The sequence below is a fragment of the Nelumbo nucifera genome, chromosome 6, assembly GCF_055504915.1.
Source record: "Nelumbo nucifera cultivar China Antique chromosome 6, China Antique-T2T, whole genome shotgun sequence".
Taxonomy (NCBI): domain Eukaryota; kingdom Viridiplantae; phylum Streptophyta; class Magnoliopsida; order Proteales; family Nelumbonaceae; genus Nelumbo; species Nelumbo nucifera.
This window is the reverse complement of record NC_142654.1, coordinates 5,125,305-5,151,148: the sequence shown is the minus strand read 5'-3', so window position 1 is coordinate 5,151,148 and position 25,844 is coordinate 5,125,305. Positions and strand designations below refer to the sequence as shown.

At 37.8% G+C, this 25,844-nt stretch overlaps 1 protein-coding gene across 1 annotated transcript; it reads left to right on the top strand.

The window, feature by feature from the left end:
- Window positions 1–10,113: 10,113 nt before the first annotated feature.
- LOC104604398 (inactive protein kinase SELMODRAFT_444075-like) lies at window positions 10,114–17,823 on the top strand. The gene is made up of 9 exons (XM_010268699.3): window positions 10,114–11,965; window positions 12,585–12,739; window positions 12,830–12,924; window positions 13,034–14,076; window positions 14,892–15,052; window positions 16,410–16,486; window positions 16,564–16,711; window positions 16,870–17,019; window positions 17,369–17,823. Exons 1-9 carry the CDS (start codon window positions 11,785–11,787, stop codon window positions 17,606–17,608), a joined length of 2,250 nt encoding a protein of 749 aa, XP_010267001.1. The 5' UTR covers window positions 10,114–11,784; the 3' UTR covers window positions 17,609–17,823.
- Window positions 17,824–25,844: the final 8,021 nt, after the last annotated feature.

Here is a 25,844-nt window from a genome sequence, read left to right as displayed (position 1 = left end):
TTGTTGCATCAAAAGTGAACTCCCCCTTCCACTATTCTGGATTCTAGTCCTTTTGTTGCCAATTTGGGCTGTTCCTTATTGGGTTCGCTTTATCAGAAACATTAAACATATGGGCTCTCTCGTTGGGCTAACTTTTAACAAATAGAAAACGTGTAGTCATCACTGATGATTTTTTTCTTTTTTTTTTTTTAAAAAAAAACACCCTCTACCCTCTTCCACCCCTTTTTCTTAAACCCTTTTGATACTTATTACTGTTAGGTGGGACCTCACCAAACAATTTCAAGATACAAGCTAGTTGGGGTTTGGGTGATTCTTTTTAAGCGGAGGTGGCCATGAGCCAAGTTCTTCATAAGCTAATTGAGCTCGGCTTGTGAAAAGCTCGATTCGGTTCGGTTTTAACTAAGCTTTAAGCCAAGCATGAGCTTAATAAAGTTTGGCTCGTGAGGCTCGCGAGCTAGTTCAAATAACTACATACATGAATAAATAATAGAAAATAATATATATAATAAAAATATTATATATTTTTATATATAATAAATAACTAATTATTATAAATTCTTAACCTTTTAAATATCAAATCAAAAATATTTTTTATATATAATTTTTTTTTTATAAAACATTTTTCTTAAGTCGAACTCAAGCCAAGCCAAGCTCAAGCTTACAAGCTTTTTGACTCGAACTGAACACGAGCTCAAGGTTCTAGCTCAAACCTTGTACTACCTTGACAAGCCGAGCTCAAATAGCTATTCGACTCTGCTCAACTCAAATCCACCCCTACTTTTAAGAAATGACCCGTTTGGTTTGTACAAATAGAAGTGTGGATTTGGAATTGAAATGGCCCATTCTGATTCAAGTCATTTGGTAGGGCAGAATGGCATTCTAGCCTCTTCCTTAGAAAGTTAGAATGAGAATCTCTTACAACAACAAGTGACTAAAAAACCCCTAAACCATATTTCTCTTTATTTAATGTCAACCCTGCTTGGGAGTCGTGCATATTTTATGAAATCAGATTTCAATTTTACTCTGAACCAAACAAGGGGAATAGATAAATAGGTGATTCCAATTTAGATTTTAACTGCAAACCAAACGGACCATAAAAAAACATCTTCATTTACTCTCATACCTCATAACACAGATTCGCGTCTCTATTATTTGGCCTTATTTTAGCTTTTAGGGGGGGAAATTGTTTGGCCTTATTTCATTGCAAAGTCAAAGCACCTGGGCTTGTCTTTATCATGAATAGTTGGGTTCCTTTATAACGAATCCAACTTAAATGCCATCTTGCCCCTATAAGGAGGATACGTCTCAGTAGAGTCTTCCATGATCTTATTCATTGTTGGGTTCAACTTTGGATCAGGGTGGACCCTAATCCAGCTAAAGTTTTCTGTCTTGAGCCCAACTTGAATACTGAATGGGAGTCAACATAAGTTTAATCTTCCCCCGTAAATCAGATATAGCATTTATATTCGTTCATTTTTTTAAAAAAATTACTACCCAAATAAATGCACTTACTGAGATGGAACGAAATTCCTATTACGGCATTACCCTGATTCAGGGTCAACCCTGGTAAATAAGTGGGCTGGAATAGAGGGAATTAGAAAACCAGTGAAGTTGGATCTCATGGTCATGGATCAGATGGGTTCCACGTTAAAGCATGTCTGTCCAAGTCCAAACCCTCTGGGCCCTGACTGCCTGACACTATTTGTTAAATCAGGCTTCAACAAATCAAAACCTAACCTTGGAGAACCAGGCTGGAAGAGGTGGGCCTGGTCAATAATTGTCATCCATTAAATAATAATCCTTCTCCATGTGCGCCTGTTGTTTGGGTCCTCGTGAACTCTTTCTTTTTTGCTTTTTTCGTTTTTTTTATCCTTTTGTATATAAGGGATGAAACTGTCAACTTTTTCCTTTTAATCCATCTACTTATTACATCTAAATAAGCCAAACGACACTCCTAAAGTGCAACCCTGGATGTCCGTGGACCGTAGTCATGTTTCTCTTTTTCCCTTCAGTTTTACCTAACGTTCAAAATCCCTCTTTTGGGCTGAGGAGTGAGGGGCACGGTAGATCCACTGGATTCTTAAAACATTAGGCCCATTTTACAATTTTCTTTCATATTGAATACAGACCGATATGGTAAATATGTATTTAAAAATAAACATCATCTCAAATTTTAAATATTAGAATATGATATAAAAGTTATATGTCAATACTTGCAAAAATGTGTAAAATTGACCTTGTATTAGTAAAATTCACATGATTTCCCTTTTCTTTTCTGGACTGATAAATTAATAATACGGATTTACAGGGTGCACATGAGGCCCACGGACCATACCATGGGAGAACTGTATATTGAATCATCGACCCTTAGAGCTTTGAATACATGTATATTCAATGAGAGGAGTGTCAACTGATACCTAGACTATATAATAGGGATGAGAATTTTAATCAATGTTTTAAAAATTGACATTGACTAGAAACCGTTTTAGCCACCAGTTTTTGAATTGACGGTTTGATTGTCCAGTTTGAATGGATGACCCATTTTAATAAAAAATTAAAATAAAATAAAAAAATAGACAAAAACTATTGAATGAGTCGAAGGTTTGACTGCTCAGATCAATGGGTCATTGATCAATTCAACGGTTTTTGGCCGATAACTGGGTTTGGGGTAAAACAGAATTGGTTTCTCGGACGGTTTTTGGTCCGAATGGTCTGCCGTCCGGGTCAACAGTGACTAGAAAACATTGATTTCAATCCTACCCAGCCCTATACCAGCCACAACAGGGCAGGTTTTTTTTTTTTTTTTCCTGCTTGAAAAAATAGATCTTGGGGCAGCAGGTATGAGTTTTGGGATTTTACAACCGTACAGGTACAGGTAGAGTTATTAGGCTAAACCCGACCCTCCTGACCCGCATATTATTTGAAGGCATGTTAAATTTAATAATATTTTAAATTTTATATGAATGTGTTTTCTACATATTTTAATCCGAAATTATGATATTAATTCATGTTATTTTCCTTATAAACCAAGAAATAGTAGAAAATGAAATGCAGGTTCTATACCCAACCTGCCAACCTAAAATGCAGGGAGTTCATGCATGAGGGTATAATCCAATCCGAGGAGGATAGGGTTGAGAGTTGTAAAAAGACGAATAGGGTCTAAAAGTTGGAAAACCCTCCCAAATCCGGCCATTGCCATCCCTACACCTGCTGATATCCACAGGTGTTTTAACTTTTCCATTGTATCCTAACTTTTGTCAAGCATATCATATCAAAATTGTCTTATTGGCACTATTCCGGGCACTGAAACTTTAGAATTTAGATTGCATCCCAAACTATAAAAATACAAAGACCACGCACTTTTATGAGATTCTTTTTAAGCCTTGGGAAGACGAAGACCACCCAGTCGCCCTCGCCCAGAAGGCCCAGCTAGTACCAACATACAAAGTCTTTGCTGGGTGATTCATGAGTCATGACTTTGTGGGGTGCACCATTCAGCAATAATGCTCCATGTAGTCCACACCGTGCCATTGATTATATTGAAGTCATTACAGGAATGCATCCCAATTTCCATGTTAAGTTAGTAGCGAAATCTCTTCACAGTTGACACACTTAACAAAAATAAGTAGTGTCCCCCGATCAGAGAACATGGCATTGGATTCCGGCCAACAATGGATGACTTTGTTGCCAACAATTCAATATTTTACATCTCCATCACTACCAGTTTCTTGAATTCAACTTCTTTTCTGTTTTCTCATACCCACTTAAGCTGTAAAGCATCATAATTCCTAATTCTTACACTATGTCTCTCCTCATGAGCCGGGATTAGTTGAACTTATGCCTGGGGCTGCTGTGTAATCAATGATTATGCCCCACACCTGCCCTCCCTCTACATGGCTGACAGCCAGAAATATCTGCTATGCCCGTTGGCGTAGCCTTGGGATAAAACTGTTAATCATAGCCCTTTGATCCTACCTTGAATTGGATCAAGACGAAAGTGGATTCCCAAAATACATCCAAAGGTCATGATTTTAGGTTTTAGTCCAAGGCTATCCCATCGGGATATTAAGTTCAGCGAATCCATGCTTAGACTTTTGGCAGTTATCAAATTAGAATTCAGATTAGCTCAACGTCGATGGCTATTCAGCTCAGCAGGTTAGGTTGTGGAATTAAAGATGAGGTTTAATTTCAATATTTAAATACATGGATGCTGAACAGCCATTGCGTTCAGCCAAATCTTGTTCATCAAGTTGAATCCGGATCTCCTGCACATTGACCTTGTAGATCTTCCTGTACATCAAATGGGAGAGTGCCATATCAACACCTCAATATGGGCAAAACTTGCATGCAGAAGTAACAGTAATGGATGTTTCAAAAAGTCTTTTCATCCTATTTTTAATATATTAAAATTTACATTAAATTTTAAATTAAATAAAAACAGGAGATAAAGGTTTAAAGGCTTTTTTCTTCTTGAGAATATTTAACACCGTCAACGGGGAAAGACCAACTAAATCACACCAAAAATATTACTGTAAGGCTTTGACTTTAGACTGAGTTTATTCTACTCCCTTTATTCCTATTCAGGATGTGGAAGTTATGAAGGGGAGTAATTTAGGTTTTGTAATATCTCAAAAAATTGGGAGTTCCAACGAGTATAAATCAATTATTGTTGAACACTTTTCTATTTTGATTATTGTTCAAGGTTTGAAAATTGTTTATAATGTCAAAAGTTAAATCTGGAAAGAAAAATGATGAAAATCTTGGTAACATGAACTTGAGGAGCGGAGCAGGGCCCTTGAATTCCTCAAAAAAAACTTGTCTTACAAGAACAAGGACTTGTTGAGGAAGGACAAGAAGCCTAAGCTTTATCATGTACACATTCGGAATTGTATATTTAGTTTCTCTCTATAAGTCCATTTAATTAAAGAGTTGCTGCTAAATTTCAACAACATCAGCGTATGTATTCAATAGAAGACAAGGGAGGTTGGATTGCAGGCACACACAGCTAGGGTTTTTGAAGGGGCCATTGATTTTGAAGATACATTGACATACGAGGTTCTATCTATGGTATCCATAACGGGTCTCACCATTTGAACAAATATTAAGCGCAGCATTTTTTTCTTCACGCTTCCATCGGTGGTACGCAATGCTCAAGTATGTAGTTTTTCCATTGGTTCGCTCCAGATATGTTCAAGGAAGTTCCTTACAGAAAGCTTCGAATGAAAGAAGTTTATTGGTGTATATTTCATATATCTCAAACATTCCATTCTAGATCAATGGTGTGCGATGTTCAGGCATGCTGTTTTCCATTGATTTGTCTCATGTCCATTCGTTGAGAAAAAAGCTTTCAGCAAAAGAGGAAGAGAAAATTTTAATGTAAATTTTAGTAAGAAAAAAAATGGAATGGGAGGACGTTTGGAACCTCGCATATACAAAGTTCGTCCATGTTACAGTCCCGACATGGCATCCTTTTATTTGATTTACACAGGGATCAATGTATAGGAGATCCAGACACCATCAAATTCATCACCCTAATTACAGCCCTCTGTATCGAATTAGGATTAATGCTTTAGCTGTGGAACAATGACGAGGTTTTACACCAGTATTATTAATTTACGAGCCCCACTGTAAAAGATAGAAACCCCATATATTTAATACTGACATAAAATTTTATCTTTCAGCTAAACCTTCCTCACTCAGGCAGCCTTCACTTTGATTTGAGTTCTACCAAAAAGGGCAACATGAGAAAATTGTGCAGACACATGTCCTGGAGAGAACAATCTGTGCTATTTGTAGAATGGGTTCCATTGGGGTTGATGGAGACCCACAAAACAAGCATTTATCAATCAGAAGAAGATGATGGTGAGTTGGTTCTGGGACTTTCTTTAACACATGAACTGGACTTTCATTTACAGCCCCAAAAGTGATAAAGATCAAACTAGTTGGTTGGGTTTTGGTTGTGATGATTCTATGAAATGGTGGGTCCTCATCCTCTAATTTGTGTGTACAAACTACAGAGACGGTCTGTGAATGTGAACTCCAAGACTTGCAATGCCCTTGCTTTATTTACTTTCACTAGTTATATTCTCTCTACTTTAGAGTTTAAAGCGGACTCTTTCAATGATTCAAAGTATCCTATTTATGAAAGGATGGCTTTCAAAAATCAAAATTATGCTACATGGATTGTGACAGTGTCCAGGATTTGCTCTTTCCCTATAGGTCAGTTATCGAGTTTATAAGACTTAAAAGTTAAAACTGTTTGATTTAGAGCGAGAGGAATCGGAATTGGAATCAAAATCTTTTGAAATAAGAATCACAATGGTATATTCTTATAGTCTGTTTGATTTAGACAGGAATCCAAATGGGAATTAGAATCAGATAGAATGGGATTTCATTCTTGAAGGAGAGGGGGGAATGACCATTCCCTCTTTTAGGCTATGTCAGAGAATATCAACCTATTCAAAAACCTCATCTAATGGCTTAAACTTTTAGGTTGAATGGTTCTTTGAGATGGTATCAGAGCCACTTTGACCAAGTGGTCTAGAGTTCAATCCTCATTACCCTATTAAATTATTCAGCACAAGGTATGGGTGAGCTTGTGTTTACTCACACTTCAAACCCAATGGATTTTTTGTGTGAAAAGGTGTGTAATAGAATATCAATCTATTCAAGGACCTTATCTAACAACTTAAGCTTTTAGGTTGATCAGTGAAATGAGAAAGCCTGAGAAATTCCTAACAGATTATGTATAAAGGTCTAATTTAAGGGTATATATTGTTATGACCACTGCATTCATTTAACAAGTATAGGCATTCATGTATAAAGGTCTAATTCCTAATTGCTTGAAAGGCCCCACCCAGTCTTGAATTTCTAAAACCATATATCCTCTAGTGGTTTAGAAGGATGTTAGCTTGCCCTTCCTCCTTTATTTTTTATACTTATAATTTCGGCTCAAACACATTTAAATGTGGGTTGGTATGATTCAAACAAGCTTTAAAGCAGCAGTTGTAAGAATAGAATATTTTGGTTTATATACATACCAAATACCAAATAGACAAATACTAGCCTATAGCAGTCCTATGGCCAGAGTCCAGATCTGGTCCCAAAACAAGGTTCCAACAACAACGGAAGCTATAAGAAATATCTCTCCATCAAGAACAAGGGAGATGTTGCGAATGTATGACTGGCTGTTGGGAACGTGTATTGAGACCAGATCCAAATTCTATAGCCAGTCAGGGAAAATATTTTCTAGCATCTTTCACTCTATATAGATTAGACCAAGAGTTTTTTTTTTTATGGATAATAATAGATTAGACCAAGAATTTAGACTCTGTATTGCTAATGTACAACCATAATGCCTAGGTTATAAAAGTTAAATTTAATTATATAATATGAAAATAATACATTATATGTGCCTTTTCACGAAGATTTTACATTTCTATTTACCAATTAAAATAGTAAATATAAGAATAAGCTTATCTATTAATACTAAAACATCTAAAAAGTGTATTTCTTCGACCCATTAACTTGGTATATTGGATTTGATCTTTTATCTCGTGATTTTTCTTATGCTCCAAATAAGCGACTTTGTAGGTAGAATTAACCAAAACTCTCCACTGACGTGATGTTTGTAGAAAAAAGGAGACAGTGTTATAAATGCCCATCTTCCATCTGAGTCCTAATTTGCTCCTATCTGCCTCTCACAGAGTATTCTTTACATGGACTTCACAGCTACACCCCACCATGTATTGAAAACATCTTCCATGAATAATAATATATAAATATAAAAGACAGTCTCAATGTGTGACTGAAACATGCTTGTGAGGTATGTTTGATGGAAGAGATCCCAATTCCTTCCATCCATGTGTCCTCCACCCTCGTGATGGACTGCTCACTTTTGCCAGGAGATGCTCTCTTGCCATGCAATGGACCCCTTGGCCAAGAGTTCACTTTTGCTCTCACACATATCTTAGGACAGGGCTAAAAGCCTAAAACCGAGAATCATAACCTTAGATATATTGCTATAACCCCACCAATACATTACTTTTAATTGAAAGGTAGGGCCATAACAATATAGAAAACTTTGATTTTGTTGTTTTAACACAGTACTATAACAATGTGTTTTAGGCTCCATTTGGAAGGAGTGTAAATGTAAATATGTAGAATGCAAAACTTTATATTATATATATATATATATATATTTATATTTACATTTAATTTGTACTTTCTTCAAACTAAGCCTTATACTTAATTTAAAAGAAATATAAATACAAATATATCCAAAATAATACAAAATGTTAGGTTTTACACTCTGCATATCTGTACTTTTTCCAAACTGAGCCATACAGTAAAAACAAAGCAGTAGTGTGCAAACATATTGAAAACACATCGTGCAGCCATACATAAAGAATATCTCTCTATATTAAAAATTGACCGGGAGAGATTTTCTTTTCATTAAATTGAAGATCAACTTATGTCAACGGAATTTGAGGAGGGCCTAGGAAATTGTCTTTTTATTGCTGAATGACATCAGGTTGCCTCTGAGTTCTGAGTTCTGAGACTGAGCTGCTGCGCCTGCGCCTGCGCCACACGACGCAGGATCTAGTTAGAGCAGGGCTCGGACAGTCGGACGGTATCAGAATTCAGTAAAGTTAGCTAATACCATGCAGTGCTGCAGTTAGGATCAATTGGGGTTAATTTTCCTCCCCTCTCCCCTTTCTTTGCTTGACGTTCTGATGTGATTTGGTACATCATCATCGTCATCATTATCCTTCTGGATTTATCTCCATCCACCCTTTATCAAACAAGTTGTTTTGATGGCTACTCTTCGAACAAAAAAAGTTTCCTACGCTGAGAAATTTGGGTAAAGAACAAGGACAATTCTCGGCCGGTTCTGCAACATAATCATGCTTTTGGCCGGTTCCTACTGTTACCCACATGCATAGATGCTTTTGGACCGGTCCATCATTACTCCTACAACCAAATTAACACTAAACTCCCAATTCCACATCATACTCATCAAATCCATCCCACAACATACTACTACCTACACATGCAAATGCAATCAACATCATCCAGTGAGTTTGCACATGCAATGCAATCCCAGCCACTCCCTTCAACGATCGGGCCCACCCTCATTCAATAGTCCATACCATTAATGTTGATTAATTAACCCATAAAATTCCGGGTCGTTGGATTATTAATCTATTACTTATTCAAAGAAACAGACAAAACAGCCTTTTCCGCGTGCATATATTGCATACTAATTAATTAATTAATTAATACGTGATAGTAGGTCATCGATGATGACTTGATAGTCTTGATTTCTCGTTAACGTAAATTCAAAGAGAGACAAACAATGTGTCTCACGCTATCTTATTGCGCCTCGAGACACATAATCAATTCTTTCGGAGCTTCGAACTCTTTGGGAGTGGGGACACGATCCGCGGATGGCGCCAAAAACCGGACAGTGGAAACCTCAGCCGTCAAAGCTTCGCCGTTGAGTCACCGTCGCCGAGGCAGACCCACGCAGCTCGGATCAGGTGAATTAATTATGTTTACGTAACTTTACACATGGAGGGAGTTGCTCAGCTCAGGCCCGTCTCAGGGTGACGTCGCCGTTAGTGAACTGTCCGAAGACGTCCGTTGTCGTCTGGCTCTGAATATCTGATAGCTTTGGCCCTTACGCTTACGTCTTAGGCACTGGCTGCTGCTTTCCGTGGTTGTCAGCCGGTCAGCTAACTCGACGGAGATCGATAACGGCGAGAGGGCCCCGCCCTGGGCCCTGGGGCTATAGCGGAATACGAGAGAGAAAGAGAGAGAGAGATGATAGCAGTAACTGCGGTCCATGGCTTGGGGGGGGGACTTTGAATTGAATGGCCCTGGTAACCTGAGCAGGTGGTTAATGTCACGATTTTTATGGCTGGCAGTTCAAAAATCGAACAGGGAGCCAGAACCCACGGGAATATTAGCCCTCGGATTTACTTCTTATTTACGATGCTGACCTCCATCTCATCTGGAATCTAGATACCATAATATGAAACCAGACCCACTGGATTGGAATCTACTCACACTTTAATAATTCCAACCTGACTGTATCTACTCACCAGAATCAACCACACGTGAGGTTGTTTTGAATACTCGCGATGGCTGTTTCCTGTTTGCAGTAAATCCTTCAAGTTTCAGGCTGAGGCACGCAGATGACTGAGATGAGTTTCGCAGTTGCAGAGTCCTTTTTGAGTGTGGAGGAGGGAAGAGATTTTTACTTGTTTTAATCTTTTCTTTGATTTTTGTTTTCATTATTTCGTTGTATTACTATTTACCAGTAGTTTACCAATAGGTGAGGTAGTTGAACTCTCTCTCTCTCTCTCTCTCTCTCTCTCTCGCGTTTTTTCCCTCCATTTATCTCCGTATCTGTTGGCGTATTTGTGCTGTTTGATGTGAAAGGAGCGAGGAAGAAATTTCGATCATAACAAGTCTGGACTGAGCTGGCTTTTGATTTCTTTTTTGGATCAATTTCGCTTGTCTTCCAAGGCCTTGAAATCCAAGGCTTCTAGTTCAGATGCTTGCAGAGAAATGTGGTCTACTTCCGACTAATCTGATTTTTCCGATGGTTGTAGCGGATAGATTTAACTGACGTGGTGCGGTGCTTTCATTGCGAGAATCGAGCTCCTGCGCTGTTAGAGTTTCAGATTCGGAGATTTCAGGGTCCTTTCACTGTTGGAAATTTCTCCATTCTGCCAATTGGAAGGTCTTTCGTGGTTCTGATTCGAATGGTAAACTAAATAAGATTCTCAGTTCAAGCTTCTTGCTCTGTCCAGATGGTGATGTTCAATTTGGAGGTTCTCGAGTGAATCTGTTTAAGGTTCTCGGACTGAAACGAGTTGTTTAGTTTTATAGTTAATTGGTCGTGAATCGTGACACTTCAGACGTTAGGCGTGCAGAGCGGTTTTGTCGATTAGAATCGCGGCTTACAAGTAAGCATGTTGAGCAAAGTATTTACCGCGTCGTTTCGATGGTTTTATCGTCTTGATTAGACATGATGATGCCAAGTTGAAATCCTGTAGATGAATACTGTGATCGTCGTTTCCTTATTTTTCTTTTCTATCGGAAACCAGCTCTTTTCTTCTACCACGCTATTGAAGCTCTGTTTGTTTCACGGGTTGACTCTGTGATTTGAAGGTTCGAATGAGACGTAGCTACTGTGGTAGACAGTGAGATCTGCTTTAGCTGGTGTCGTTTCCACGTCCAGTACACGGTACATTTTATGAGAAACAGTTGTTCTACTTCTGACGTCTTTTCATGTAGAGCTTCTGAGCTATTTACTCCATTGAAGTTGAGCAGGGGTGGTTTAGCTGCAACTCTCTTGTTTTTCTGTTCAAAATCTTTGGTTTTATAAGGTCCTCAAGGGAAGATCCACTTAAGATCGTTGTTTCCATATCTGGAATATGCATGCAAGATTTTCTGAGGATCAATAAGGGAAAGGGAAGAGAAGAAAATAAAGATTGATTTAAAGTTTAAACTTTAAAGAGTTCAATCTGCTGACCTTTTTAGGGTTTCACAAAAGGGGTTATCAAAGGGAAGACTAGGGTGGAGGTCTTTCAATTTAGAGCTCGTTTCTGTAAAAGCATCTTGAGGGGCCGTTCGTCGTTGCTTTTCTTGCCATTTTATCTGCTTAAGTTCAAAGCCTCTAGTCACCCGTGATTGGTATTATTGGAAAAGACATTGTAGATTGGTCTGATGGAGTGCATCTGCTGAACACAAGGATTGAAATTGCAACTTAGGATGAGTATACAACAGAAACATGGGAAGCAAGACAAGGGATCGGATGTTGCTGAGAAGGTTGTCGTTGCCGTCAAGGCATCCAAGGAAATCCCAAGGGGTGCGCTCGTTTGGGCCTTGACTCATGTTGTTCAACCTGGAGACTGTATAACGCTACTGGTGGTCGGCCCTGGTCATAGCTCGGGTACCATTCCTTATCTCTTGTTTTTTTCTTCTTCTTTCTCGAATCGTTCTTTCATCCCGCAATCTCTCCTCCGGATTCATCTACTGAGCAATTTTGTTAAGTAAAGGCTCGTTGCTAAAATGGGTATTTGAACTGGCTGATCTGCCACGAGTTGTTTTATTAACATCTTTTGTTCTTATCAATAGCCACGGACTTACAACTGTAATGACAGAAATTTCCAGAGTTTGTGCTCTGTTTCTGCCTTGGCGATTCGGAGTTTAGTTCTTTTGGTCAACTTTGAAATTGACTTTACTATGGGAATGTCAAACACTTGATACTACGCCACATCTGTGTAGGCATGACGATGTCGTCTTGGGTAATTTTGAAATCTTGGGCTCGGCCAAGAAGGTAACTCAACCACGTCTGGCCGAATTTTGAGTGCCAAGTCCAAGATCCTGACTTTCTCGTAATGGATCATGGAACTCAAAAAGATCAGTTGTTCAGGAGGGCCTTTTTTTTTGCCAATATCTGATTTTCTATTAAAATTTTTATCTTTCTTTTTCTTCTATGTGCCCAACTTTATTAATATTCCAGAAAATGAAACGGATGGGCAATAGTATGCTTATATTCTGTTTTTCAGGTAGAAGACTATGGGGTTTTCCAAGATTTTCTGGAGATTGTGCCAATGGTCACCGGAAATCTCACTCAGGGACAAGTTCAGAGCAGAAGTCTGATATTACTGATTCCTGCTCCCAAATGATGCTTCAGCTCCACGATGTTTATGATCCAAACAACGTGAGTACCCAACTTTGTTCTCCTACATTCTATGCTTTCCATCTTCTCTCTTGACTGTTGATTTGATTCTATCCTTCTTTCCTCTGCCAGATCAATGTAAAGATAAAGATCGTTTCTGGATCGCCATGTGGGGCAGTGGCTGCTGAAGCAAAGAGAGTTCAAGCAAACTGGGTTGTACTGGACAAGTAATAAATAATAACATAGTACAAAACGGTGTTATTTGTTTGGGTACATTGGTTTATGATGTGATATGATGTGGTTTTATTGCCTCTTATTCAACCTTTCCATGTGCAGACAGCTGAAACTTGAGGAGAAACGCTGCATGGAAGAGCTGCAATGCAATATTGTGGTCATGAAACGATCCCAGCCAAAAGTTCTTCGATTGAATTTGGTTGGCTCACCTAAGAAAGAAACTGAAGCGCCATCCACGCTACCCCCTGGGTTAGAAGAGGCATCCAAAAAACATCCAAAAAACAACAGTGATCCTTTGAGTTCCATCCGAGGCCCAGTTGTGACTCCAACTAGTAGTCCAGAGCTAGGGACACCATTTACTGCAACTGAAGCCGGAACATCTTCTGTGTCAAGCTCAGACCCAGGAACTTCTCCATTTTTCATATCTGGAATAAATGGTGATTTGAAAAAAGAAGAATCCTTAATTACAAAGGAGCACCGAAATCCAGAAGACTCTAATTCTGACACAGACAATGAAAACCCAAGCTCTCCTTCAACAAGTTTAGGCTTCCATCCATGGATGGATGTACTTCTTACTTCTGGGCGCCAGTCCTCAAAACATAGCGAGGAAAACTCACAAAGATTGAATGATAAAGCTCAGTCTTCTACATCCAAAGCCTTATTGGAGAAATTCTCTAAACTTGATCGAGAAGCTGGAATTGGAATGCTGAATTATAGGCATGAATTGGACTTCAGTGGAAATGTTAGAGAGGCCATTTCATTACCCAGAAGCGCACCTCCAGGTCCACCTCCATTGTGTTCAATATGTCAGCACAAAGCACCAGTATTTGGAAAACCTCCGAGGTGGTTCAGCTATGCTGAGCTGGAACTTGCTACAGGTGGATTTTCACAGGCAAATTTCTTGGCTGAAGGTGGGTTTGGATCGGTTCACAGGGGGGTTCTACCAGATGGCCAGGCAGTGGCAGTCAAACAACACAAACTTGCTAGTTCTCAGGGGGATCTTGAATTTTGCTCAGAAGTAGAGGTTCTTAGCTGTGCACAGCATCGTAATGTTGTGATGTTAATTGGGTTCTGTGTTGAGGACAGAAGAAGGTTGCTGGTCTATGAATACATCTGCAATGGGTCTTTGGATTCTCATCTTTATGGTAATTATTCCCATGTGTTTCATTCTAAAATATTTTAAAACTAAGGCACATCTGCAATGGGTCTTTGAATTTGAGATTCAACATAACCTAATCGAATTGACTATTTGAATGTTTAGTTGAATTTGAATTCAAATATTGCTTGATTTGATTTGAATTTGATCTATTTACACTCCTATTGGACCTATTTTGCTTCCTCTTCTTCTACTTCCAAACAGAGCCCATTATCTAGGGGAACTACAAATATCATAATTGGCAGAATTAACTCCTTTGGTAGAAAGCAGATGATGACAAGGTGCTTTAGATTTTCATTCTTATATGAAGTTTGATATATTTAAAACATTATCATAACCTAAGCTTTGGCATTTTGGCACAAAGTGGGTATTCTCAGACTCAAACCCATGTTCTCATTCTTGACAGCCCAAGGTTTAATCACCGCAGCAAACAATGACCCCTAATTTGCTTACCAGAAAAAGTGTCTCCTATATTTAATATTCAGGGAATTAACAAAAATGACTTCTGTTACTTTCATCTTCCTTCAAGTTGTTATTTATGGCATTGACATCATTATCCAGCCCCTATCTGAACCATGTAGGTAGTGGTATATGTAGTGCTGGTCCTATTCTGCGCTGCCATTTTGATGATCAAACCTCTCTGCTATCCTTTAACTTTAAAATTGAAACATATAAAATTACAAATCTCTTTCCCATAGAACCTGGTAAGTATGTTTATGTATTAAGGATATTTTTGCATTTAAAAAGCTGTGCTTTTTACTGTATTCTAGAAAGTCATCAACAAGAGTTTTTGCAAATTTGCAGGACGTAATCGAGATCCATTAGAATGGTCTGCACGACAAAAAATTGCTGTGGGAGCTGCAAGAGGATTGCGATACCTTCATGAAGAATGTAGAGTAGGTTGTATTGTCCATCGTGATATGCGGCCAAACAATATCCTAATCACCCATGATTTTGAGCCACTGGTATGACACAACTTCTTCATTGACTTATTTCAATGCTTGAGTGTTCCTTGCAATTCTTTTATCACCCATTCTAAACCAACACATTGTCTTTTGAAAAATGTACTTGCTATTGTAATTTTAGAAGACTACCCTGGATGTTAGACTGTATAGGACATACTTTTCTAGTTTGGAACAGAAAGATATCAAGTGGAAAATAAGTCTTTCTAAACCCTTCTCTCCACTCTTTTTTATTGGTTCCCCCTTCTCACCTCCTTTAAGAAGCTTATTTGACAAGAAGCTGGCAGGGTCTGGACTCAATGACTAGTTCATTGTATTTCATTGTAAATTCCCATCCCTCTCTTTCTTTTTCTTTCTTTCTTTCTTTCTTTCTTTTTTTGATAAGCAGTGTGAAAAGTATTGTATTAATGATCGAAAGGAGGGCAAGGCGCCCTGAACTCATGTACAAAAAGAGCCTGAAACTACCCACAGATCAAAAGGAGGGCAAGACGCCCTCTCTTTCTTAATTTGCTCCTTCATAACCAAGGATCAACATATCAATATGATAAGCCCAAGCATTAGTAGCTTTTTCTGATTATTTGTCAAAGTATCGGGTGTATAATGTGTGTATCAGTGCACCCAGATACACATGGATACACCAGTACAAACATATTTTAAAACTTTTAAAACCTTGGGATGATATAAGGCATCCCTCTAATTGTTATAAAATAAAAAACAGTAACAAAAATGGAGAGTTTCATTCATATCTGTACACACCGATGCCCAACTTTGGGTATCAGGTGTTTTGATATTTTGATCCTTGCTCATAACTTTCCACAAGCCTTTACTCAGAGAATCTGGACCCATCATTGGATGGATCTCACTTCACTTTTTTGAGAAGTAATCAGAATAAGTTACTAATGCATAAACTTGTGTTGTGTATAGAAATGTACAAAAAGGTCCACAAATGCCCTTAAACCCAATCTATCAATAAATTATTTACAGTCACATTAATACTCCATTGACTAAGATCAAGGTTTCATCCTCTTAATCAATTGGAGGTACATGAGTTTGTAGGATGCTCTTGGATGGTAAATTGTAAATGAAAAATCATCCAAATAGCACTTGATCCATTTCTCTTGGTGATCAACTTGATTGGTTAATAAGATCTAAATATCAGAAGCATTGAATATAAATACTTGCAGGGGAATGAAAGCATATAGAGGTATATCAAAGCACATTTTATTCTCAATGTTTTCCCACATTTACATATGTTAGAACACATTGTTTTTCTTTTCTATGTTTGCTGGTTCATGAGGTGTTTTTTCTTGTACACCTGTAACAGTAGGATTTGATGTGACACAATCTTTTGTTTGTTCAGGTTGGAGATTTTGGCCTGGCTAGATGGCAGCCTGATGGAGACATGGGTGTGGAAACAAGAGTAATTGGAACATTCGGGTAACTTAAGAGGGATCAAGTTCTAAATTTTGCTGTTGACATATGGAGAAACTGAGTCACCTATTTTGCCTGTCTAGGTATTTGGCTCCAGAATATGCTCAAAGTGGTCAAATTACAGAAAAAGCTGACGTATATTCCTTTGGAGTAGTATTGATAGAGCTTGTCACAGGACGGAAAGCAGTTGATATCAACCGGCCTAAGGGCCAGCAGTGCCTTACTGAATGGGTACGATGCAGATACATCTAGTTTAACATGCACATTGATGGACTAAGAATTAGGATGGCCTCAAGTAAAATTCACATAAGAGAAAACTCCCATTTCATCTTGTCCCTTGATACAAATGATGATTTTTTATTGCTGCTCATGTTAAAAATTTGGAGCAGGCACGACCTTTACTGGAAGAATATGCAATTGATGAGTTGGTGGACCCACGCTTGGGAAACCGCTATTCAGAACAGGAGGTCTTGTGCATGCTGCATGCCGCATCCTTGTGCATCCGACGGGATCCCCATTCAAGGCCCCGTATGTCTCAGGTAAAAAAAGAGCAACTGGCTGTCATGTCATCCTTCAATGAGTTGGTATTTGCTGCAAATTTCATAGAACAGTGTCATCAATAATTATGCCCATTCTGCTCCATATTAATTAACCAGACCTCATCCAACTTGGCTAGTTTATTAAAGTTGAAAAGATTAAACCTCGTCCTCCGAAAATGAATGTATTTTCACATGGAGAAAGGTTGCAGCCAACAATTTTGCGGTTTTTCCTTGGGATATTTGCAATGGATATACTAGATCCTCATACCTGCCTTAATGCCATTTCTTATATTGCTATTAACTGCAATTTAGCCAAAGCTTATATTTTTCTTGTGTGTCCTTCAAAAAGGTCCTTCGCATCTTGGAGGGTGACATGGTCATGGACTCCAATTACATGTCTACACCTGGGTATGATGTGGGAAGCCGGAGTGGAAGAATTTGGACGGAGCAGCAGCAACTCCACCAATCTTATAGTGGTCCAATGTCGAATGATGTATCAGAAGTGTCAGGTAAATTCTCCTACGATGCACTAAGGTCTGCTTACTGGGAGAGGGACAAGACAAGAACCTCATGCGAGGATGATCTATAAGGCACAATGCTTGTATTTTGGTTTTTCATCTTCCTTTTTTTGGGTCTTACTGCTTTTTACCTTATCCAATGCCTGTATAGTAGTAGGGAAATTGTAGTTTGTAATTCATTTGAGGTATCAAGGGAACTGTCACAAGTAGATTCTAGTTCCGATCTTAACCAATGTTGGTTAAGGTTGATGTCATGTAATGAATCAAGAGCCAGTTTTTAGAGGGATGTTGCCGATCTTATCCCCCCAATATTACCAGTAGATTCTAGTTCCGTTTTCTTTTATAAAAGTCCGGGAGGGGAAAGATAAACAAAACAGGAATCTGAACCTTTGCTGATGCTGAACCAAAACTAAAATGTACAAGATCAACGATTAAAGATGGTCGAGACTGGGTTCTGATAGTTTTTTTTTTTTTTTTTTTTTTTTGTGCTAGAATAGGGGACCGACATAAGACAAACTGGGAGTCTGGGGAAGAGAACCAAATGAGCCCCATGTTCATACAAAGGCGCCACTTGATCTCTTTTATCTCTTCATGGCTTCATCTTCACAAGGACCAGCAATTAGGTAGATTGGATGAACAAATCTCCGAAGGATAGATGGATTCTTTAGGTTACATGTAAAATTTTCTTAGTAACCATTTGAGTTGAGCATGAGTCATGAGTCATGACTAATGGGCTCTGACTAATGATGCTGGCAATTAAGAATTATTTCACAAACCAAACTCAACCGTAAGATCCCAATATCTGTACTGCATAAAGAATTGATCAGATGGGCTTCAAGCAACTGTTCCCAAATCCCTACCTACAAGACAATACAGCGTGCATTGGGAACAATTCGTTTCATTCATGGGGGTAGGAATGTGATAAAACCATGTGGGTAGGAGATGGGGAGTTTCAGATGGTTAGTTGGCGTCTTTCTACAATAGGAGATACGGAATCATTCTACAATAGTTTCATATTCCCTGTAAATCAAAAGAAAATTTTAACTACATTAAATCTTTGTTTTTTTGTTTTTTTTTTTTTTTGAAAGACTACATTAAATCTTTGTGAAGGTATTAACTAGATAAAAATGCAACAGTCTTTTAGTTTTAGGGGCTGTTCGCCACATGAACAACCATGGATCTCAGTGATTTCTAAGATCAGAATTATTCAAAATCAGCAAAAAATCCTTTCTCCAAATTGCGAATATTCTGCCCCTTTTGGAATTGGCAAATCAAATTCACTCTGGATGCCATTATCACTCTTTTTCTGCTGACCTTTTATTTCCAGTTGGCAAATACCCCCTCAAAAGGTCGTTTTAGTTGACATCAGGATGATTATAACAAGTATCCAAAGTATTGATGTGTGATGAGAGATGATCTGATAACGAGGAACAGAACACCCAGAGTCCTAGAGAGAAGATACAGCAACGTATCTGAGTAGAAATAAAAATATTTCCATTAAGATGTGGGGAACCTACGTGGAATGGTTTTATTTTTGAAAAACAAAAAGTAAAAAACAACTGCCATATCAACAAAAACAATATAATTTTGCCGATGTAGCAGCTGTTTTTGTTTTCAAAAACAAAACCAACCATGTTGTCGACCACCCCCAAAATCTTAACAGCCATTTAGGCTCATTTTGGAAAGAGTATAAATGCATACGAAATAATACAAAATATAAGGTTTTGCATTCTACATATTTGCATTTGTACTCCTTCCAAACTGAGCCTTAAGTTGATCAAGTGCTTAGAACAATTTATATTCCCAACCCAACATGGGAAACTGTCCCAGATCTTCCAGAGATAGGACTTAGGAGCATGAAATGATCTTGTATGACCACATCCAAGTTTTCTGAATCTGGGTGAGTGGCTCACCAATCTCTAGTTCCATACAACTTCAAGTGATCTGGAGTCTGGACACTGCTGTAAGACTGGAGAGAGAGAGAGAGAGACCTTAGAAAACCCTTATAAGAAATCGCCCAATCTAAAATCCACTCAAGAGTACAGGTTGAATGCACAGGCCCAGTTGAATAGGATCACATGCGGGGATCATCATGGGCCGGGCTGTGTTTGAATGCGGTATAATGGCAATGTCCTGAGTATCTTCATAGGTTCACCAGTCAATGAACCGGGCTGGCCCATCATAGGGACATTGGTATTCAAAGGGGCATTTTAACTTTTAAGAGTAAAAAGGAGACAAGTCCTTAAAGTAAGGAATGCCAAATGCAGCCTAAGATCTAACGTTACATATTTTAGTATAATATAATATAATATATTGCATATGTATACATACCAGGCTTGGTCTACTAGGCCTTGAGATTTTGAAGCCCAGATTTGGACCCTCCATCGTATGTGTGGGCCTAGTACAGGGGTGTGGGCTGGCTGCCCTGATAAAGACCTACGCCTTGAATTATAAGCCCAGATCTGCGATTCTAAATCAGATGGTTGAATCTGGGTCCCATTTATGATACCCAATAACGATTGCGTCAGTACCAAACCCATCCCGAACTAGAATTTGGATAATATATTGGGTTTTATATAACATTCAACATTCACTAGTATGAAATTCATCATATTAGGTTGTATTTGGATTAGCTTTAGGATTTCAGGATTTGTACTTTTTTATTTTTTAAAGCCCCAATTTTAGGTTTTGGGGGCTTAAAAATATTTTGACTTTAAATTGTTATGTTTTTAAAAGAAATTCTTACAAAACACTCAAAAGTCAAAACACTTTTGGTTCGTTTTTAATTTTCCACAGCCCAAAGCTCAAAAGGAAAATTTCATCCAAACAGAGGTCCTATCGAGTTGGAACTGATTAATAGTGGTGTTGGTTTTGGACCTATTACCCCCACACCCTATAGGATGTGGGTGAATACTAGGTCTGTATAGCTTCTTATCGCTAAGTAAAATTTCTCTGGAAACAGCTTCCCAGCTTTTGTTTCTGAATTTGTCTAAGTTTTGATTGACCCCATCAAACCCAGAAAACTCCATTCATAACCTACATTCCTTTACTTGCCCAATAGATGCATATTAGAGTTGTTAGGATATCAATTCAATAAAGTGTACTTGGGTGCATTATATTATCTCAACTAGATTAGGATTTATATTAGTAGTTTAGATTGGGATCTTATCTTGATCAGATATGGTTAGGATATCTCTTCATTTATATCTTTTAAATCTGTTTTGTAACCACTACTGAAGTAGTGCAATCTCTCTATTTTCTAAGCTCTAAGAAGAGTCACCATATTTGACCAGAACTAGCTGATTGTGTTAGCAACTTCTGATTGGAACAGACAACAAAAAAATACTTTTTTTATGGCTTCATATAAAGAAGCCATTATCTTTATTAGTTTTTTCTTCTGGAAGAACGATCCAACAATCATCCAATTATCTTTCTTTTGTTATTGTCTGTTATTGGGTGCCTTGTGATTAAGGGACTTAAAGCTGACAACACAGTATCTGCAATACACTATTGCAAATTGTGTAGTGGGATGAGATTCAGCTTTTCATCTTTCTCAAGAAGATGGATGCACCTCCCTATTTGTTAGAATCATAAATTGTCTCATTCACTAGCTTAGGAGCAAAATACTGGCTCTTATTCTAAAACCCTTGGATTGAAATCTCTTGATAATCATGAGGATTTGATAAGATGGACTGAGGAAGCTCTAGAGCAATAATATTGTAGCTACTCCTGTGGACAAGATGATTCGGATACAGATTGGCTTTATTTATATATTCTAACTGTGAAGTTCGATGTACCCATGAAAATTCCACAGCTCAAAGTCTCCAAGTCAACATTTTTTAGTATTAGGGAATCAATCTACATTCTCCCCCTCAGCTGTTTTGGCCCTTTGTTTTACTACATTGAGAGAATTGTAGTAAGAGAAGTGTTCTATAGACTATACTTGATAGAGTTGACACTATGGGGGCTATACTATAAAGAGAGAGAGAGAGAGAGAGAGAGAGAGAGAGTGAGTCAGTCTTAACTAAGTTAAACAGAAACTATGGTCTCTTTTGCTTGTCTGCTGCACAAAAGGAGAGGCAAAATTAAAGAGATAAATAAAACATTAAAATAAAAGACAAAAAACAATTTTCATATACCTTAATAGATGATCTGCAACATTCTTCTACCACCAAAGTAACAAAATAGGTTATGATGTAACTCTACTTGTGTGCTTTGACTCAGCTCTGGTGACATAATAATGTGCAAATTTACTAGTGGTTGAGGTTGTGGTTGTGGCTTTGCAAGTATGAACTTAATTGTCTGCCAATTCTCAACTTTACTTTAGTCTCAAAACTTCTATTGGGTTTCTGCTACCATGTCCAGACTTCAGCCCTACTTTTTAATGATTAATGGCATCTTCATATATAGAATAAAGAAAACGAGATCAACAAACACTTGGAATTCACTAGCTAATACTGATTGCAATCTTCTGCCTTTTTCTGTGGATGCATTCAGGCTTTGAAATTGGCAAATTAAAAACAACACACTTAAACGGCCGGGTGGGAGGGGAATTAGGTAAAGTTTATGCAACTCTTGGGTTTCCTTCGCTCCACAGACATGGTGGGACTCCTGAAAAAACCTTGTCCTATGCTTTCTTTTCACGGGTCTCAGTACGTACTACTGTCTGGACTCTGGAGGGGAGCACCTTCGTTCTTTTTTTTTTTTAATCAAGAAAACAGAAAGAAAGAGAATGTTATTGGCGTTTGCAGAATCATTTCTTGCTGCATTGCCTCAATATTATTAAACTAATTATTTATTGTGTGGAGGACAGGACAATATTATATATTAATATATACATAGAAAAAAAAAATCTCTTGTCCTTCACAGTTCCAACTCTCTATCAAATGGGCTTATATATTGGTGTAAGTAATTGTGAATATTTGGTAATTCTCTCTCTCTCTTTGTGTGTGTAATCCATGGAAGACTTGGACGCTTTGTATAGTGGGTTCCACCTGGCCTACGAATTGGTGGTTTTCAACAGTTTAAGGCACGTACCTGGTAAGATTGTCGGTTTTAGCTAGAAGGATGAATGGATGATCCATCAAAATGTTTAGGTAGAGTAGTATTTATTGGTGACGTATACGCTTTACACGTGGCATATGGAGTGTTGAGTTGGATTGTCCAAATGTTTGTGAATAATGAATGGATGCATGCTTTCATCTCTCATCTGGGTTCAGATTGTTTAATTGGTATGCAAAACTGCAAGCCACCAAGCCCCAGCAGCCTGGCCTGGTTAGGCCTACCCAACTCACAAGCAGTGCCAACACCATGGGTATACAGGGATGCTGCACCCAACAGTAATGATACACCATGCCCCTGTATAACGAGTAGAACTGTAGAGGATTCGAGATATTCACCATAAAAGAACTCTTTTATGCAACAGAAACATCTAACTATAATGGGTTCATATATGGTTAATATTTTCTTCCATCCATACAAAATACCAGTGGATATTTGCTTTGATTGTGTTAAATCACATAGTTAGTATCATAGAACCTTCATTTTTACTTTTCATAGATGTATTTACGCTAGTACTATATAAAGTGGATATTAAGGGGTAGCTCGGCTGATATATTCCTGTTCCCCCAAAGATGGGGATTCCAGTCCCATTACCCCCTTATGGAGGCTTATATAAAGTGGATGGATATTTGCCTTGATTTCTATCCCTATCCCTGTAATAAAAGTTAAATCCAAATACCATGTTATATGTGTCTAATAATAAATTGCACATGTGCATAGCAGATGCTTTTACTCAATACTTTACTAGTACAAAGTCGTTGTTGTACTTCAAAAAACTTAGAACGAGACCTCGGATCAACCGGATCCCTCAAAGTATTAGTTTCCTCCTTGTAAGAGCACTGATGTAATGGAAGAAAAAGAAAAATCCCTAGTGGTCCTTGCTTTTCCATCAAAGTTGAAGCCCCAAATCAGAGGGTAGGAAATGGGAAAAGTTTCATTAACTTTAGAAAAGCCTTTTGTTGAGTTAATTCTGTGAAGGGTCATTGGATAATCTCTTAAATAATTCTCTTCAATATAATGAACATGAAGAGTAAACGGCCATTTAGGTAGAATCCATATTTTCTCTGATTTTGTTCCTGAAGATAGAGGATTGCATGGCTTGAAAAGGGAAACCCCAACTTGTGTTAATGGTTGCTACCAAAAAAAAACTTGTTTAAGTAGCAGAAGGCACTTACATATGAAGTAATTAAAAATCAAGTCAAACAAGTGTAGAAGATCTCTTCAGATACCATGATCCCTTCTTTTTTTTCTTTGTTTAGGACAGATTCCACTCCATAAAATTACCAAATAGGTATATGATGCAGTAGGCAAACAGTGTTTTCATATTATTTTTTATAATACAAATAGTGAGTGGCAGTTGATAAAATATTCCCAACTTGTCTTTCAAATGCATTGAATTAGGAAATCACAAACTAACATTACTTAACAAGGTGGAGACAGCAGGTATAATGATACCATTAAGTAATCCAAAGCAAGTAGGGAAATTAAGATACACCTATCTGAAAAGGAATTTTTATTTATAAAAATATTATTATATAAATATATAATTTTTTTAATAATCAGAAGGACTAAGGAAAGAAGTCTCAGACAGATCTTCTGCCCTCCTTGGATGGGTTATATATATATATATATATATATATATATATATATATATATTATATTGTATTGGGGTATTTCAATCACCATCTGTCTGTTGGTTTATATTATAAAAGCTTATTTTGATGGGAAGACAATATCCTTTCATGCTCCCTAATTATTCTATCTCAGTATTAATTAATGATCATGGAAGTAAGCCAAGGTCATTGGCTTACATAAAGAGAAATAAAAGAAACGTCAAAATGTAACTTATTTCTCACACTCATTTCACAAGATTAAAAATGGAGGGGAGGATGGATAAGGTGATGAGGCTTTAATTAGCCTACTTTATTAATTAGTAGATGTTATAGTCAGCCATGAGCCATTATGCCACCATTTTAGAATGCTCAATTCACGGGTGGGCCCTAGCTAGATCCCAAGCTGCACCAATATTTCAATGAAAATTTTCAAAAATCGAGATTCCATAGCTAAGCTAGACCATTTTAGCCTAAGAGCTTTCAAACAAAAAGGAGACTGGGGATTTCTCTAACTACTGGTCAAAATCAAGCATTTCACGGTTTTCACCCCAAGGTCCAACGACTGTGCATTCACTAATATCATTGTTTAGATTTCACATTTCACAAGGTATATTATATTTGACATCAAAGACTTTAACAACATTAAAGATGTTTGGCTGTGATTTATCGTTTCATCACTAAGTTTACATTTTTAATTTGTTGCGCAGTGTGATTGATGCACCAATAAGTACTTTCACCTTAAATTAATTGGTTTGGATATTGGGATCGTACATGCAAGTAGTAATAGTAGTAGTTGGTGGCTTATGACAGTTTGGATTAAAGAAAGAAAGAGACGATAGGAATTTTGTGAAACTTCAATAAGTTAATAGAATCATAGATGAGAATTCATCACTTGCTTACGACTTTGTCGCATAATGATCTACAAACTTGGACAACTAGACGATTCAAAATTACTAATAAGTTAGTCGGACTGTTTTAACAATTTTCTTATGTCAGCCCTGCAAATATTGACGTATTATTACAACATTTCCTATTAAAGTGGTGTTGGTTGATCAGCGTCAACTTTCTAGATCCCAGATGTGTTTTCTTTTCCCCCCTTTCTAAGCCATTCAGCTACCCACTTCCAATCTATTGGTGGATCTTCTCTTCTTCCAACAACTCTCTCACTTCCAAGCTATTGGTGGATCTTCTCCTCCAACAACTCTCTCTCCCTCTCTCTGTTCAGGGTATAAAACCTTTGAAATGCTCATCAATTAGGAAACCCAACTATTTGATTGGTCATCTCTTGTTTGATTAAAAGATAACTCCCAAATCTAAATAAGGAAAGCACTCAAAGCACATAGTCTGATACTCATGATTCACCAATGAACATAAATCACAACTTCACAAGGTCCCCACCTGCAACATTTAGTAGCCATCTATGATAACCCGTATAGGATAAACTACTGATACACATACACACACAGAGAGAGAGAGAGAGAGAGAGAGAGAGAGTACGGTAGGTTGTAATTCGTTTAGTTACAAAAAGCCAAGATGGGAAAATATCCAACAGAAACTATGTCCATCCAATAAACTGCTTCCTTGGTTCTCCACCCCACACACCATCATATATATCATCAGTAACTGACTAATT

Excerpts from the sequence above, each read along its gene's own strand:
- LOC104604398 (XM_010268699.3), top strand. The coding sequence starts at position 11,785 with ATGAGTATACAACAGAAACATGGGAAGCAAGACAAGGGATCGGATGTT. Across the intron at positions 15,053-16,409 it reads CCCATGATTTTGAGCCACTG|GTTGGAGATTTTGGCCTGGC; the intron begins GTATGACACAAC and ends TTGTTTGTTCAG. Across the intron at positions 16,712-16,869 it reads AGCAGTGCCTTACTGAATGG|GCACGACCTTTACTGGAAGA; the intron begins GTACGATGCAGA and ends AATTTGGAGCAG.